We start from the raw sequence: 18,730 nt of genomic DNA on the forward strand, positions 1-18,730 counted from the left end.
ATTTTTTGATTTTTTGTATAGGATCAGCAAATCATTAAATGAGAAACTTCTGCCAGATAACTAGTGATCATTGTACGCTATTTTAAGCCACGTTAAGCCTTTTCCTTATAATGGGCATCAATGGAGAGGAAAACGCTTAATCTAAGATAACGTGAATACTCATAGGATTTCAATTTTGATTTTTTGACAGGTGGAAGTGTTTAGGACAAGAGATGGCCAGTCTGAGAAAAACTGGTTGATCATTGATCAACAGTTTGGGAGCATTAAGCCACGTTAAGCTTTTTCACGTTAAGCGTTTTAGAATTTCCTGCGGCTAAGAAGTTAAGGTCGTCAAAAACAGCATTGCCAGTTGGGAAATGTTAAAGTATCACACCAGAGGCGTAAAATGATCGTATTGTGAGGAAAATTATCGTATGCTAGTCATAACCAAGGAGAAGGAGGTGAGGGCCACGTTCAAGAAAATGAACTTTTGTCCTTTTTTGACTCATTTTGCAGCAAGAACTCAAAGGCAGACCTAGACGCTAGTCTTGAAGGATAATATTGTGCATGCTATCATTGCATTGGTTACATGTATCACGTCATGATAGCAGGCAGTGTTTATTCCATCATGTTGTCAACTTGTGCTGTATATTCATTGTTGTACTTAAAAGGCTGTTTTGATAATGTTGTTACTGTAGCCTATCCATAATTAACAAAATTATGTTAGTGGCATATTCTGCTGGGTTCACCAGAAAAGAAAAGCGACACTACTAAAAGTAACCACGAGAGGATGCACCTCCGGAAAACAAAAAAAAATTCTCTTGCGGTGCCCCCCTGACATTCTGTGCCCTGGGCAACAGCCTATGTCGCCTATGCCACAGGCACCCATGTAACAAGGCAACTGCACAAACTGATCCACAGCATCTGGCAAAGTGAGACCATCGCACAAGAGTGGGAAGATTGCATCATTGTCACCATCTAGGAAGGGGGGCAAATTAGCATGTGGAAACAGCCTTGTTTAGCCGGGTAGCGTCACCTCCCCTTTTTGTGTATCCATTGTTCAGTTTGCTGGTAACTAATTAGCCTAATTGACAAGCTCTGGTGCATAAATAGCCCAGGTAAACGCTACCTGAAGGTTTGCTCTCTGGATATCTGCCCCTTCTGCCACCGTTCCTTCCTTATTGGGGTTTTTTGTAGTTACTGCCAGCGTGACTTACGGTATGTTTCTTTGCAACTGACCCTCAGCTTCACCTGCCTCGCTGTAGCACTGCCTGGGGTTATCTGTCTTTGACAGGCGATTGCCATACTGTGGGTAACATTAGACCTGCAAAGGGGACTTGGTATTGGCGGCCCGCATCTTGGTCGAAGCTGCTGTTTTGTCTCCTTTTGTTTTTCTTTTGTCCCTCTGGTCTGTGTTTGGTTTCCGTTTTTGTTTCTATTATTCCTTCGCTTCTGTTTCGTCAGAGTTAGTTGGTTTATACCGACTCTGGAATATTGCTCGTGCTGTTGGACGGTCAGTCTCTCAGCGCAGGGTATTCAGTTTACTCATTATTGTCCGGTGTGCGCAATGTTTGCGCAGGCCATGTTGTGTTAATTGTGTCTTTTCTTTTTTTTTCTTTATTTTAGTGGTTCACTTTTTCTGGTATGACTTGTGGATGTGTGATTTGTATTTATTTGTTTTGCTTAGTTTGGTGCCGACTGGTATGTGATCTGGCGTGTCGACTATTCAATTAACTCCCTTTCATCCAGGCTGCAGCTGAGTGCCCCTTTTGGGGAGGCTAGTCACTGGTGGTGTCCCCTCACAGTGTGAAGTTTCCAGGAGCACCTTGGCTTAGTTCACCATTTGTTTGCAGTGTGTGTGCACATGTGCATGTGGTGTGGGACCTGGGCACCCCTCCCAATTCTGGACCAGCTTCATCTGCTGGATGAAGTTTCCCCGGGCGCTCACCAAGGAGGCTGCCCACTGCTCCTGCGTCTGGTGTGTGTGTTCACTACTGGTGTGTTGGATGGGTTAAATGCAGAGGACAAATTCACTGCTCGCTGTTCACAGAGTGTGTGTGTAATCACTGAAACTTAACTTTATTAAATTTGTGGTTTGTGTGTTTTTCTGAATCTAAACACACATTAAACACACAGGCTGTTTATCCTCCAGACAGAAGAGTTTGAATTTCTCACCGTGCAGACTGCAGAACTCTTCAGACCCTGATGAAGATCTCTGACTTCTCTCCTGTAAGAAAGTCTCACACAGGTTCTTTAGAGCCAGATTATAAGGAGGCAGATTTTTTGATGATCTTCCCCTACAGACAGGACACCTGTGATCCTTTCTTATTCCAGAACTGCTGCAGACAGTTTTTACACACACTGTGACTACATGACAAGAAAACTGGATCCCTGAAGATGTCACAGCACACACAGGACAGGATAAATCTTCCACTGACATGAAACCTTTAGACGCCATTTTCTGCAGTTCCGCCTCTGCAATGGCTCCTGCAAAATCAAGTTTAAATTTACTTTCTAATGTTCAGAGTTCCAACACACAGACTCCCAACATTCTGTTTTTCATTTACTCCAGAGACATTAAGTAACAGATTTCACTTATTTTCCAAGTACACAGCATCATTTGTTACTCACCTGTTGTATAAAAAATTAACTGTACTCAGATTCATGAAGAGCTAAACAAACTGCACTCTCGTTCCTTATGTCTGTAGTTCCTGAATGTGGATGAGGATGAAGTTCACTTAAAGACTGATTCTAACTGGTTGCTCCCTTACCTTGTGATGTCCAATGATCAAGGTAGGGGAAGAAAGCTGTTTTGATAAAACAGAAATTGATATTTTAAATTTGTATCATTTATTTTGTAATTTATGTACAGCTGCATATGTGTATTTCTTTAAAAATTATATCTCATACAGCTCCTGGTAATGATGGCTTGTACTTGATACAGTTATGTGTTTTTTACTAGCAAAAGTTTAAATGTCACCCTCTCAAGCAGTGTAAGTGAACCCAACAAATACCATTGCATGTGTTGTGATAGAACCCTCACACAAAACGCACACATGCCCAAACCAACTAGCAAAAATAAAGCAAGAGGGGAAAAGAACAAGGCAATAATAAAATTAAATGAACTGATATACATTGAAATGTTGTGATTCAAGCAAAATATCTTTCAGTTCAAGGACTGGATGCTGTAAAAACATTTAGGAGTCAGTGCTGCTGCAGTTTTAGGCACAGTATCTAAGAGCGATAGAGAAAACTTACTTTGTCCTGAAGTTTGTGGGGAAAAACAAAGATGTTGCAGTAAAGGTATATATAACTTTTTGTTTTATTGTGAGATCACAGAGAAACAAAGACAAAAAAAGAGAGAGGAAAAGAGTTGTGACTTTTACCATCATTTACCATCACTTTACCAAGGTTCATGTTTTTACTGTAAGACTGATGAACCAATTAACCAGTTAACGACTGATGAACCAATGTCAGTCACTGAACAAGTCACACAGAGTCAGATTACAACTCAATTGTGTGATGACCATGGCCACACCCTCAGCACATTGATGAATGAAAAATGAAAAACATTGCACATATAAATAAATGAGGTAGATACGTTAGAGAATTGCAGCATTGAACATATACGGAGAGACTGCAGACTTTTAAAGCTCCTTTTTTATTTATCATTAAACAAAACTATTCAAACTGAAAGGAAAAGGACACACTGAATTAAAATGAAGACACCTAACCAATCAAGACAAAAGGAAAAAAACAAACCTCTCCAAATGAAATAAAGAACAAAACCAACTCTTAGCCATTCCTTTTCCATACATTTGTTTCTTACCAGCTTTCAGTAAATCAACTTTCTGATCAGACATTACATTAATGACACAGACAATAACAGTAGAAACATTTCACTTTCAGCAGAGACAGTATCAGATCTAACTGTGCTGTTTCACTGTTACATAACACCTCACTGGTAAGATCCTCAGAGGAGAGCGTTTACAGTAATTATAGAAGAATGGAAACATTCTCTCAGTAAAAGTGAGTGTGAAGGTGTGTAGGAGTGTTTTATTTAGAGGATCAGAGAATGAGAGTTTTCCTCTGTCCCAGTCCAGCTTCACTCTGACCCTCTGGACTTCATCATTCACTGCCATGGGAACATATGACTCTCCTGAGGCCTTTGACCTGTATTCACCAAGATCATCTAACTCAACACACCAGACACCAGTGTTAAAGAATGTGTCTCCCTTCTGGTTTGACTCTGTGGTCACACCCAAGGCCCATTCAGTATTGTCCCCAACATCAACATCCCAGCAGTGTGTCCCTGAGTTAAAGCCCTCAGAGCCCAGAACGCACATATATTCATCAAATCTCTCTGGGTTATCAGGAACCTGCTGTTCCTCATCACTGTATCTCACACTGGTCAGATCCTCAGACAGGATTAGCCACTGGCTTGCAGTGTTGGGGTCCAGAATCACAGGAGCTGAAGAAAGAGGACAGAAACAGAGGGAGAGATGAAAAAAAGATTTGCATGGATGTAATTGTCTTAATGTAGAGAACCTGGACCAATTTGAATATAAGTATTCTAAATGTGTAGAGTCTATCACATGTTAAACACCATTACTGAATTACACAGTAACACAATGAATCAGTTATGGAAAAAAGAAATATATAATTAAAAATAAAATATAATTCAGAGTAATGATAACATTTCACATTTTCATCTTGATAAAATAAGTATCTGTAGGAACTGACAAGGTTGTAGTGGATGTAGCTGTAGTTGATGACACATTGTAGTAATACCACAGAGAGGTTGTCTGTATGATAACAATAAGAATTATGAATATGAATATAAAATGCATTGTAACTGAGGTCATTTAGTCATATGAGCAAAAGTTGAAGAAGCCCTCCTCTTATTTCATCCTGCTGTAAATTGAGCACAAAGACATCTTCTTTCTCCTTAACATCATCATATGTGAGCTGTTTGTCTCTACACACACACACCCTCTGGTCTATATATACCTGCCTCTGCTGAACTATTTTTTATCCCCGCTGGGGACAATGTGAGAGCAGTCTATAGTGCAAACAATAAAATCAGAAATAAACCATCATTGTCAGCGCTCATGCTCGTGTGACAATAGAGATGACAATGTGGCTATGTGATGATCCATTGGCCTTGATCCATGCACAGCTTTTCAGAATGTCACCAAGCACAAATAGTCTGTTTCTTGTTTTGTTTTGTTGTGTATGATCACAGCCCCTGTGTGTCCACATAAGGAACGGACAAGGCATGAGAGTGAAAATGTTGCGCGGGGCTACTTATTAAATTGATTAAAATATTCCTGCAAATGCAGTGGTTGAGTTCAAGTTCCGAAATTGTTTTATTAAAGTTCATAATTATTCTATAAATGTGCACATTAACAGCTGCAAAATAGGCTAACAGGCTTCATAATCTACTGTATATAGGCCAACTGTGGTTCATAATTTATTATTATAAAGCTGATGATGGGTTCATTTATAAACAATGATATTCATTATTTGCTTGCATCTTCTGGTAATTCACATGCGGTTCACTCACTCACTCATTATCTAAGCCGCTTATCCTAGTTAGGGTCGTGGAGGGTGCTGGAGCCTATCCCAGCACTCATAGGGCGAAAGGACAGGTTGCAGGGCAGACATACTGACAAACACACTCACATTCATACAGGATGTATAAAATGGGACTCACAGACTATGACACATGCTCACACTGCTCACTAAACATCCCAGATAATTATCTCCACTTAACCTGGCTATGCCCTCCAACTCAACATTTCTGGCAACAAGTCATTGACAAAATTTCTCTTGTTGTGAGCTGTAGCATTCCACTATCACCATCCCTCTGTCTACTTGGAGATCTCTCAGTAATTAAACCACCAATCCAGAACACAAAAAACTATACTCATCGCCTCAACTATCACCAAGAAAACAATCCTCCTAAACTGGAAAACTAGGAATACATTAAGCATCAAACAATGGTTAAACCTCCTCAAAGATTATATATCCATGGAACAAATTTCATCCCAGCATCAAATCTCACACTTTGAAAACATTTGGGGTTCTTAGTCTTGTCATGTCTTGTCATGCTTGTGTTTTTATGTGCCTGTCTGTCCTTTTGCTTGTTGTTGTTATGTCTCATCATTCCTCTATCTGCAGGTCTGTCCTGTCTGTCCGTCTGTCTGTCTATCTAGGAATTATGAGGGAGGGAGGGAGGAAGGTTGGGGGGGTGGGTGTGTTGCGGAGCGATTTCACTGAACGTACTGAATCTGCACTTGTTTAAAATAAATAAATAAAGTTGTCCTCCGAAGAGGGGGGGTGGTGGAGGGCAAAAAAAAAAAAAAAATGAAATGTCAAAGTAACTGGTCAATCTTACTACGACTCTGTCTTCATTGGCAATGGTTTAACTTGGTGTTTCGCCACACTGCTTGAGAACACTATAAGACATGTTCCACAAAGAAAGCATGTTAAATGGGCCTACACTTTATAGGCTGCAAAGTACACTGAGACCCACAAAACCCATGTGGTTATTTATCCCAATAAACATAGCCTTTTGTCAACAGATTATCTTCCTAAATGTCATGTCTTACATGAAACTGAAAAATCAAGCAGTTGAAATAGGCCTAACCTCACAGGTGTTAATAAACACAACGCATCAGAAAAAAAGAAATGTTTATTGAAACACACTGTTCATTACAGTCCCAATTTTCTGTCTCTGATTATCTTAAAGCTCTTGTTTCTTTGTTCCATGATGACTTCTCCGAAACATGTATTCATCATACGTATTAATAGCCTGGCGTAACCCACCAGAATAATAAGTAGATTAGAATTTGCCAATGCTTGTCTGAGCCGCTGTATTGCAGAATAGCATTATCAAGATGTGATGATAGCAAAAGTGGCCAGTAGGTGTCACCGTGGAGATGGCTATCAGATTGTTTCAAAACTGTTTCGAAATTTCTGGCACAATTGCTTCGAATGTTTCAGTGTTTCCGAAAGACTCGCTTTGCCCACTGTAAGTCCACGGTCCGTACCTGAAGGCACGATCCGTTCTGCACATGCGCCAAAGTAAGTGCATCCTCAGAACTGAATCTCAGTTTCGATCCACTTCACATTTGGTCAGAGAAGCCTTAAGACCTTACTATTTGTGTTTGTTTGCCCCATTAAGTGGGTTGGATATATTATGTGGTTTTGTGGTTTTAAGCCCGAATTCTTTTAGCTGTTGCTATGAGCATGTAATTTGGCACATACATCAGACGTGAGTGCATTGTTGAATGATGAAATGTCACGGGTCTCAATTCGCCAGAGGTGCGAGGGCCCGCCATCGCTGCTTGCGGCTGTATTTGTATTTTTTATGTATATTCGTTGAGGCAGCAAAATTATTTGTATTTGTATTCACCTAAAAGTGGAAATAGGTGTAACAATCCTGTTTTTGTTTTTATTACACTTCTAATTTTAGGATATTAAAGTGTTCAGCTAAGTGTTCTTCAATAAACTAGTACAATAATTATGAACACTTAAATGTAATATTTGTTTATGGTTTTCATAAACCTAGCAGTAAACATGTTTTAGCCTTAAACCATAAACATCATTGAAAGGAAAATCATTTTAAAACTGACATTCAGTTCCTAATCCACACTCAACGCAACAAACTAATTTTGTAAACTAATAAATGACTATGTGGACATTGTGAACTGCGCCACCACCCGCCCTAATCGGAGGACACAACCGTGACAAACAGGCTGACTGAGCAGTGAGCACAGTGTGTAGGTGAACTAGATAGGAACAACGCTGCCAGAGCTGATGCAGGCTGATCTACGTGGAGCATCTTGTGAAATTATACTTTATTTAGTATAGGTTTCATAAATATTGAAATGTTTAATCTTTTGGTAAATAAGGACCACATTATCATCAGGACTTCGAAAAGATTGTGCAAGAAACTGTGTCTATTCTGAAGGAAGAACCACACAGACTTGGAAGAAATTGCCATGATAATAAAGCCAATGTTTTACAAGAAAAAAATCGTAATATTACGAGAGTATATAGTCGTAATTTTAGGCTACGAGTTATTTTGGAGTGGAAATATCAGAAGAGCAGTCTGCCACTTGTGTTAAAATGAAGAACATGAAAGTGAAGTTATACTTAAGTATAGGTCTCACGAATAATGAAATACTGAATCTTTTGGCATGTCAACGCCACATTGCAGCAGGCTGCTCTCCTGATCCTCTTCTGAAATTACAGCTTTGCACTCTTAATATTATGCCTTTATTCTCGTAAGATTACGGGCTTATTCTCAAAATCTCAGAATTTTTTCTTTCTCTCAATGTTGCCCTAATACGCCGTTATAAAGAGGAACACCAGCGAGGCTGACATGTTTTCTTTTTTTCTTCCCGAACACAAATCATTTTTAAAATATTTGTACAAAATAAATATTCGTAAAAACCCACTAGTTGTGCTTTGCCGAATACCATATTCCGTAAACACACACACACACACACACATATAGAATATATATATATATATATTCTAAGTACTGTCTGAGATAATGTAATGTTTTTCTGATTAATATTAACAATTAATAATCAAATATGTCTAATGTGATGCTTCAAATCACATGTTACATCCACAATGTTTGTTGACTTGTTCGTTTGATTTGCCAATTGTTACGTGAATATCATCTGTAATTTGAAATTCCTTTTTTAAACCACTGTGGATTTGAACACATTCATAGACCAGAGTCAGATCTGTTCTAAGAGGAAGTAAAGAGTTGGAGATGCAGCACACAGTGGACTTGACTATCAGCAATAACAGATTTGTCCTTTTAAAAGCCCATGTCTTCATGCCAAACCACAGTCTGTCACTCTCTTTACCTTCTCAAGGTGATTTACAGATGATAAGATTAATCATAAAAACTCCCTGTTATTAATCATGAACTTCTCCTGTCTAGTCACGTTTCATAGAATCTGAGCATTGCAGTTTTACCAGTTCTAATTCTACATGTATAAGCCCGCCTGCCTACCTGCCTGCCTGCCTGCCTGTCTGTCTGTCTCTCTCTCTCTCTTTCTTTCTCTTTCTCTCTCCCTCTCTCTCTTCCTCTCACTGAAGTTGATATCTGTGAATATAATTCTATAACCAAACTTTCTACGCATGAAAAATTGACAAAAAATAGCTCTACAGGTAATATGTAAAGTGTAGTCAAAAAATAAACTCACTGTACTGAACAATGCCCTGCATCTTCTCCCACACTCTGAACTTCAGGTTGCCCAGGTGCTCTGCCACATTGACCAGTGCTCCTGAAAGCACCTCTGGATCCTGCAGTGTGCACTGGGCTCTGGAATAACATTCAGGAGTCAGTATAGCTGTGGGTTTCAGCACAGAATCTCAGAAGGAAGAGAGAAAAAAAACTTACCTTTTCATTGTGCTCTTGAAGTTCTGTGGAAAATCAAAGAATGTGTAATTAATGATTAGGTACATAATAGTGTATAAACCAGATTACAGAGAAATAGGGAGATAGGGATAGAACTGTGATTTTTACCATCAAGAATGATACATCACTGGTTCCTAATTCCTCTTCTATGACTCTGATTGCGTCTGAAAGAGATGATATCTCTCTACTCATCTCTTCAATCTTCTCCTTCATCATCTGACTCTTCTGCTCCTCTTCCTCTCTCAGTGCAGTTATCCTGACTGTCTCTTCATCTTGGAGAAACTGGTGAAGTTTCTCAAACTCCAATTTAATTTGACTTTCTGTGAGTTGGGCCTGGATCTGAAATGAGAAATAATTAGATTTGAGTTAGATTTGATAATACTTATCTCTTCCCTCTGTTTTACATAAGCACATTAGACATTGTCAAAACACATTCATTCTTCATTTCTCATTACTGTCACCTTAATGTGTTTTGCTGTTTTATCACAGGTCATTTTGACCTTTTTGAAGATATCCAGTTTCTCCTGTAAGGGCTTCAGTGAAGTCTTCAGTTCATCCTTAAACAAAAGATGGAAAAGTCTCTGTATTCCAGCATCATTTCATTATATATGGAAGTTTCCTCTAAAAATAGGATGTTTAGGACATAAATCAGTCAACACACTAGTTTTTAAAAATGTGTACAGGTTTACACAGATTACACTGGTTTAGAGTGGCAGTTGTGTTCTTTATCATATATTAAACTGCTAATTTAAGTATTAAAATACTTATTCACTACCTTTCTGTAGGCAGGAATGTCAACAATAACAAGCTACTTTTTATTTAATAAGAACTTTGCTGGACCAACACTCACCATGTAGAATGCTGCTAGTGATAAGTTCAATGACTTACAGTGTTCGTGTTCTAGTTTATTTGCATAGTGCTTTTTACAATTAAAAATTGTCTCGAAGTAGATTTACAGCGATCAGTGCCTAAACCCCCACTGAGCAAGCCCAAGCTGACAGTGGCAAGGAGAAAGTCCCTAATTAAGCAAATAGGAAGAAGAAACCTTGGGAGGAACCAAGACTCAACAGGCGGAGCCCATCCTACTCTGGCCAGCACATAGGATAGACATTTAAAATGTAGAATGAGTCCAGGGTAAAACAGATTTGATGGTCTATACAAATACTTACAGAATATGGTTTGTTCACAGTATAAAAGAGTTCATACACAAGGTTCTAGGAGCTCTAGGTACTATCAGGTATAAATAAATGTGTTCTATATCAATATATTAATTTGATCTACATTAATTTTATCAAAGACTATATCTTACCCTGTAACCAGGAGCAGTTTCATCTACTGGACGGATTTTGTGGTTTGTGTGTTTCTCTGAATCTCGACACACCAAACACACAGGCTGTTTATCCTCCAGACAGAAGAGTTTGAGTTTCTCACCGTGCAGACTGCAGAGCTCCCCAGACCCTGATGAAGATCCCTGACCTCTGTCCTGTAAGAAAGTCTCACACAGGTTCTTTAGAGCCAGGTTGGAAGGAGGCTGATCTTTTGATGATCTTTTCCTACAAATTGGACACTCCTGAAATCTTTTGGCTGCACAGAACTTTTGCAGACAGTCTTTACACACACTGTGACTACATGACAGGACAACAGGATCCCTGAAGATGTCACAGCACACAGGACAGGTTAAATCTTCCTCTGATATTAAAACTTTCGACGCCATTTTCTTACCGCTCCTCCCCAACAGTGTCTCCTGCAAAATCAAGTTCACATTCGCTTACTAATGGTCAGAGTTAAAACAAGCAGAATCTCTGCATTCTGTTTTATATTCACTCTACAGACCTTTAAAAACATTAAATAACTCATTCCAATCATTTTCCAACTACACACCATCATCTATCACTCACCTGTTGTCTTTAATATTGAGTAAAAAAGTTAACTGTAGTGAGATTTATCAAAAGCTAAACAGAGTGCACTCTAGTTCCTTCTGTCTGTAGTTCCTGAATGTGGATGAGGGTGGAGTTAGTTAAAGACTGATTCTGACTGGCTGTGCCCTTGCACTGGTGTACCTGAAGTTCAAACTAAGAGAGGGGATAAAACCTGTTTTGATGTGGCAGAAATTGTTTTATTTTGTATTTGTTGTTATTTACTTATGTTCTGATAGTTTAATATGTGTCTCTAATAAATAACATTTTGTTCAGCTCCTGGGAGGAATGGCTTGTATTTTATAAGGCCATAAATTTTGAAATGCAAAAGGCTGATATCCCCCTTTTTAAAACTGTCACTTTATTTTTTATATAGAACTGTCATTTTATATAAATTTATTACTTAGAAATTGATAGGCAGGTTGGTTTTATATGTGTTTTTCTAATTAATTATATTTTGTACTGCTCATGGTAATGAAAGCTTCTTTAAAAAGAAAAGCAGTGTAAGTGAACTCAATGAAAATTATCATCTGTATTATGCAACAGTCATATCTTCACACAAAACACACACACACACACACACTTAAGTAATAACATCTTGCAGCAGAATATATTAATTTGACCAAGTTGTGTTGTTTGAGGGAAATATTTGCTTTTGTTGCATGTTTTTAATGTTTTGTGAGTGTTAGAGCATTTAAAACAAAATTATTCATGTTGGTCAATCAGCTTCTGTTTCAGCCTGTGTGTTAATTGTTTTGAAAATGTGACGTCAGAGTGGACAAATGTGTTCAATGCAAACGAGAAAAATTGTAATGTGAAATTTAAATCTATGATGTCTGATTTAAAAATGTATATGTTTTAAGAGTATTGATTTCACATTTTGGAAAACACAGTCTTCTCATCTAATATTATATTATACAAATAAGATTAAAATTGCATCATAGCATTCTTAAAGGATACAGAAAAAATGAAGAAAAATAAAATCATCCTTTTTTTCTACAGCTCTATTTCTGTTCATTCTCTACAACCATTTTCTTGCTCCAACATCTCACTGGTTAGTCAACAATTATGACTGTTAAGATATCTATATTTATAACACCACAAATTCACATCTGTCAAAACCACAAAAACAGTGTAAATGTCTTTATTTAATGCGAATTGTGTCGTAATAGATTTGTTAGACCTATTGCACACCGAAATATACCATATAACTCAGACTAACCCTAAATCAATCATTAGTGATTTTCTTTTTCTTGTTTCCATTGCAGAAATTTTATAAGAACAGAAACCACAGAATGCTCTTTCTTGGTTGTGTGATCTCACATATATCATTTCACATGTATCACCTCACATACACTATCTCACATATATCATCTCACATACATCATCTCACATATATCATCTCATATATCATCTCACATATATCATTTCACATGTATCACCTCACATACACTATCTCACACATATCATCTCACATATTTCATCTCACATGTATCATCTGACATATATCATCTCATATATATCATTCCACATACATCATCTCACATATATCATCTCATATATATCATCTCACATACATTATCTCACATATTTCATCTCACGTGTCCTTCTATCCATCTGTCCATTCATCCAGCTTCTATCCATCTGTCCCTTCATTGCTCCTCTCACTCTCTCTCTCTCTCTCTCTCTGTCTCTCTGACAAACACACACACACACACACACACACACACTATCACACACAAACACACAAACACAGAGGTACACCCTGTAACTGTGTGGTGTAAATCAAGTTTTTACCTCAGTCTATCTCTCTAATGTTTACTGCAGAAATGTTTCTGATTGTTAAATTATAACTAAATAAATAAAATCTGTGCATGCGTGTGTGTTAGAGTCCTATGTGCTGATACTTCACTTAGATCAGTGAAGTTCCTGCTCTCCACCTCTATGTCCATGCACAATAAATAAATAAATAAATACATACATACATACATATCACAGCAAATTACATAGTGATAAATCAACTCTGAGAGAGTTCATTTTAACACTATGGTGGTGTTTATTTTGTTCCAATCTTTGCAGTGTTAATTTAACACTTCCTAAAGTGTTAATACCATAATACAACTCACATGCAGTGTTAAAATAACGTCATGCATAGTTAAAAATTAACTCTGCTTAACACCAGAAAGTGTCATCTACTTGCTACACGGGTTTATAATTACACTGGGTTATATTTCAACACTGTTAAAACTACAATTAACTCCACTACAGTGTTAATTTAACTCCAGTTAGAGTCATATGATTGAATGGTTTGGTGCAACACTGATTTACATTAATAAGCCATTACGATGTTCAACTGATTCAATACTATTCTCCATACTGAACTCCATGACCTCTAGATAATTACTATAGTTGTTTGAACACTGCAGATCGTGCACAGACAAGATACCTTTAGAACTTTCATTGCAATGTCAGGATGTGGTACCAAAACCTTACAGAGCAATACAGGTATGACATTAGCAAAAATGACAGTGAGGCAGAATATATCTGTTTCCATCAGAGTTGTAAGAAAGTTGTTTGTCAAAGGGTTTGTGAAGAAATAAATCATCAACATTGACAAGAAGAAATGGGCTTGACCTCCCCTCTATACAAAATGCAATGAAATAGTCATCAAAACCCAAAATGGCCACTTCATTAAGCAGATGATATGCACAGCCATCTTTCAAAATTACATTAATTATTTTTTTGAACACAGGCATATCAGATTGAAGGCCACCTCAGACCAACAAATCAACATGATAATCATTACCAAAATATTTAACCCAGCCAGTTATACTGAATTTGTCCACGATGTCATAGAACTTCTGAATCTTGTTTTTATGTTCGACAACATTGACCAGGAAGGGCTGAAAAGGTTCCAGACTGGACAAGATCTGAATGCTTGAACCAAAGTAAAGGCAACAGAAATGTCTGAAAATCTGTCCTTATCCAATGTAAAAAGGAGCTTTTAGTATAGTTAAGTATAGATGCGATGGACTGGCAACCTGTCCAGCATGTTTCCTGCCTTTCACCCCAATGAATGCTGGGATATGCTCCTGTACCCCCCACGACCCTAATTAAAATAAGCAGCTTAGAAAACTGAGCAAATGAATGAATTAAGCAGAGTTTTGCTAATTGTACACTCTCTGTTGATATCAAACAGCTCTCAGTCAGGTTAGGACTACAAACATAACATGAAGCTGAATTACCTTAAATGTTCACACAAAGCCTAAAGAGATCATGTGGAAAAGATCTGTAGCCAGCACACAATGAAGGTGTGTTGTGTTACAGCATACTAGGTGCTAGGTGCTGAAAGTGTTTGCTTTTGACAGAAAATCTGACATGTAAAGAATACAGTGCTTACTTATGAAATGAACTGTACCATTTGGCAAATTGTGCATCTGTTGGTTGCTCTGTGAATGCAGCACCTTGAGATGTGTGCTTAAGAAAAACCTTTAACATTAAGAACTTACCTAGAGATACATTGACCAAGTAGTCCTCTGCCTGAAGGGCACCAATTTTTACAGACCTTTTGTGACCCCTTGATGTTGGAGGAATGAGATGCAGCAGCAAGCACAGTGAAGCAATATCATGGTCCCATTCTAAACAGTTTAGTGTTACAAATGTAAGTATAGTGTCATAAGTATTAAACAGGAGTTAAAAACTGATATGATAAAATTTCAGATTAACTGAATTTACCACCATCACTCTCTTCTTGTGCAGACCTAATTAGCTTCTCAACATGGAGACAGGGTACTAGCCCTTTGGAATCTTCGATGATGTGTGGTCTGGAAAACGGCCATCCAGCTAAGTACTTCCCAGATGTCTCCTCTCCAAAAAGCTGTGGGAGAGACTCCCAGGTCAGGGCCAGATACAACCGAGTCCCTTCTCCACACTAAATGCTGTACTTCTTATGCTGAGTTTAAAATGAATTCTAAGTTTCAAAAAGCAGTCAAAGTCTTCAGGAGTCCGATGCAGTGTAAGTTCATTGCATTCAGTAGTGAGCAAAATACAACAAACGGAGTCAGGTCCCAGGGAGTGACTGAATCTGATACATAAAATCATTTACTTGTATCTAAAATTTTATCAATATGCTAAACCTTTGTATCCAATAAACGCATAACACGGTTGTAAGGTAACACCCCTTACATCATCCGTTTTTGCATGGTCCAACCCATTTGCTTCCAGAATTTTCCCAGAATTCATTATTCCATACAGCACTATTTCCGAAGTGTCCTTTTTTGGTTAAATAAAAAAATAATATTCAATCGTGTCCTCATCTTACCTCGGATACTCAACCGTGTCCCCAGTCTCACCTCAGATACTTTACCCTTAATGCAGGTGTTAACTATCAAGCGATGGGCTAGTCCATGCAAGGCGGACACTGAAGCAACTACATCCTGGCCATTACTTATGCTTCCCTGTCACTATGACCTAGATTTTACCCTTTTCATGTTGCCTTCATGTTTTGCTGACCTTGTATTTTCTGTTTTTGATATTCCGTTGACTTCAACATTCAGAGGCTTTCTTCCATTTCTCCAACAAAGCATTAGGCAGTCCTGCTCAATCTTACACCCGATGATACAAGACTAATATTTGTCAGAGGTGGTCAACCCTTCTACCCAAAAAGTTATATTCCCATACTTCCTCCAGAAACCAGGCGCTACCCTGATTTATCTCATGAAAATCACCAGTTCCTTAAGCAATGTTTCTACATTAGTAAGAAGCACAAAACTTTACAGCATGTTAGTGCACCTTGGACAGGGTGTAAGATAATACCAGAGAAGAAGTAATGTTATTAGCTGGCTGTATTGTTGTTAACTTACTTCCAAACTGTTGGCTGGCATTGCAAATGTAACTCTTCAGTCGAGGATAGACTGACAGTTAAAGAGAACAATTATTGGAGCATATTTTGAAAACTAGAAACCTGAGCATGACTTACCATTAGGGGTGGGACTATACTCTCTCAAGACACGATACAAATAAGTGTCGCAATATCTCGTGACGAATCACGAATCTGGCTTCATTATGCAAAATGAAGCCTTCATGGTTTAAGTGGTGAAATGATGAAATGATATCCAGCAAAATAATAATAATTACACCACTACCGGACAAGGGGGCGACCATTAATACTTTCGATGTGATACAATGGTCTCATCATCTGCATGCAGTCAGAGATGAAAGCATCCGAAGTTAGCCAATTCTCGCTCAATTAATGGCGGAGGCAGACATATGTGATGCACGTGCACAACTTAAATCGTTCGTGTTAATTCGAAGAAATACTTCGGATTTCTGGTATGACACGATAATAAGGTTGTGGAGAAAGATAAAACTATTTGTAAGCAGTGGCATAGTCAAAAAATATTTTCGAACGGACCTCGGCAAAAGTGACCGGGCACGACTTTTACTGATGGTCCTTCACTAGCCTACACATTCTTTATAGCGTACTGCTGAACTGAATGACAGGTCAGGCACGCCGTATCGCAACTGTAACGTTCTCAGTAACCAAGCCAGTCCAGTCTTCCGTTCTTTGTTTGCACTGAAATGGAATATGTAGTAAACCACCAAATACTACCGCATTTTTATTCATGGAGCGCACTTTAACCAGAAGTAACGCGCATGCCCTGTCACAACAAACGCAGAGTGTAATGCTGTCACAACACTAGCGGGGTTTCCATCCGACTATTTAATACAAATTAACACTTAAATTTTACATCAAATCTTTTAAGTAGCATAAGAAATTTATTTGCCTGAAAGAGGTGATTAGCATAGGGTAAAATGATACTGGTTGATGGAGATAGGTTTAGTCGCATCAACTAGCAGTTTGTTGCGATTTTATCACGTAGCCTATTTCTGTTGAAGTCACCCGAGACAAGTTTTAACGCATAGCTGTTCACAACTCCTCCCACGATGAGGAGAGTGTACGTTTTTAATCCGCATAAAACAGCTGATGGAAATGCACACAAATATTTCCTTAGCTTAGTTTTCATGAATGCTGTAAAGCCTTGTAAATACTATAAAGCCCTGTTTTCTGCCATTAAAACGACCTTAAATGCAAGCTTTGTCTGTTGGGATTTGTTACATTCCAGTTTAGATAGTAATACTGGGTGACCGATTTAGTTTGATTACATAACTTAAAAAAAGTATCGAGACTGTATCGTCTTGTGAACCCTGTATTGTATTGTCCCACCCCTACTTCATATGTGCTTTCACTCCAGGAAAAATGGCATCTGTGCCTCTTGAATTCCTGAGTGTGAAGATGCATAAACGGGGCGTGGTTTCATAACTGTGTATTAGGAGCTGAATTTCCAACACTTCTCAATGACCTCAACTCTCTTATGCAATTGATTCCTTTAGTGTTAAATCATATTTTTACCATGTCAATTCAAGTCTATATTTACCGCTTTTGCTTAACACTGGAAAATCAACTCAGAGAATTTTGCTGTGCACTTGTCACATTCTGTCTTTAGACAAATATGTTGGGTGTGGTTCTAAACTCTAAATTCCAAGTTCTCTGACCTGCCTGAACACAGTTGTTAAAACTCTCATTTTGGCAACAAGTTCATCCCTTCCTGGGGTTTGGAATATATTCATCTTTTCAACAGAAATAAACAACAGCATTCAAATGTGACATGTAAAAACATGAGTGATTTACCTCACACCTCAGAATGATCTCTGCAATTTCTACAGAGCTCCAGGGTGTGACTGACAGAACTCCAGAACAAACAAATGGATATGCATAAATACAAGTGTAAAACACATTACATAAAATTGGGAATAGAGTGAAATTTCTTATAATAAATATATGAAACACAAGAAAAAGATGCAAGTGTCCTCATATTATCATGTTTGGTTTAAAAAGAACGAAAAAAAAGAAGGTAAAATAAAAACAAAACTGCAAGAGCAACATTTTCTGAAACTCCGAAGCAAAATCATCAACAAAACATTTGGACATTGTATTATAGCGTCAGTATTGTAGCATTTGTCCTGGTGGCAGTGGTGGTTGTCACATATGATGATGAATGAGTGACAGTGATACACAGGCCCTGTGCACACCTGGCATTAACCTGTGTCTTGAGTGATCCGATCACAAGTGGACAGCTCTAAGCACAAATGTGAATGAGCCCAAGACACACTGAGGACGCAGATCTGTTTGCTCGGACCACATTCGGAGGTGGTCTGGGCTGGATATGACCACACTCTTTTAGCAGTATGTACACAAATGTGTCCTGGACCACACTGAAGGACCACCTACTCAACTGACGTCCTCTGTGTAAGCGAAAATGTGTACTCATTCGCATGCCAGTGACGTCATATTAGAGTTACGTATTCAATTTCGAAAAACCCGTAG

General features: G+C 38.2%; 1 protein-coding gene across 1 annotated transcript; it reads right to left on the reverse strand.

Moving 5' to 3' along the window:
• Window positions 1-3,905: 3,905 nt before the first annotated feature.
• Window positions 3,906-11,141, reverse strand: LOC115820008 (tripartite motif-containing protein 35-like). The gene is made up of 6 exons (XM_030783445.1): window positions 10,737-11,141; window positions 9,889-9,984; window positions 9,536-9,766; window positions 9,410-9,432; window positions 9,213-9,331; window positions 3,906-4,450 (listed from the first exon to the last, which is right to left on the reverse strand). The coding sequence occupies exons 1-6, from the start codon at window positions 11,139-11,141 to the stop codon at window positions 3,906-3,908; spliced, it is 1,419 nt and encodes a 472-aa protein (XP_030639305.1).
• Window positions 11,142-18,730: the final 7,589 nt, after the last annotated feature.

Source organism: Chanos chanos, chromosome 9, assembly GCF_902362185.1.
Source record: "Chanos chanos chromosome 9, fChaCha1.1, whole genome shotgun sequence".
NCBI classification, from domain to species: domain Eukaryota; kingdom Metazoa; phylum Chordata; class Actinopteri; order Gonorynchiformes; family Chanidae; genus Chanos; species Chanos chanos.

What these genes read in the sequence shown, in the direction of transcription:
- LOC115820008 (XM_030783445.1), bottom strand. Translation starts at nt 11,141, where the DNA reads ATGGCGTCGAAAGTTTTAATATCAGAGGAAGATTTAACCTGTCCTGTG. An exon ending in GTGATGTATCATTCTTGATG is followed by an intron (nt 9,433 to 9,535) that starts GTAAAAATCACA and finishes GATTTTCCACAG; the next exon opens with AACTTCAAGAGCACAATGAA. An exon ending in GCAGGGCATTGTTCAGTACA is followed by an intron (nt 4,451 to 9,212) that starts GTGAGTTTATTT and finishes CTCTTTCTTCAG; the next exon opens with CTCCTGTGATTCTGGACCCC.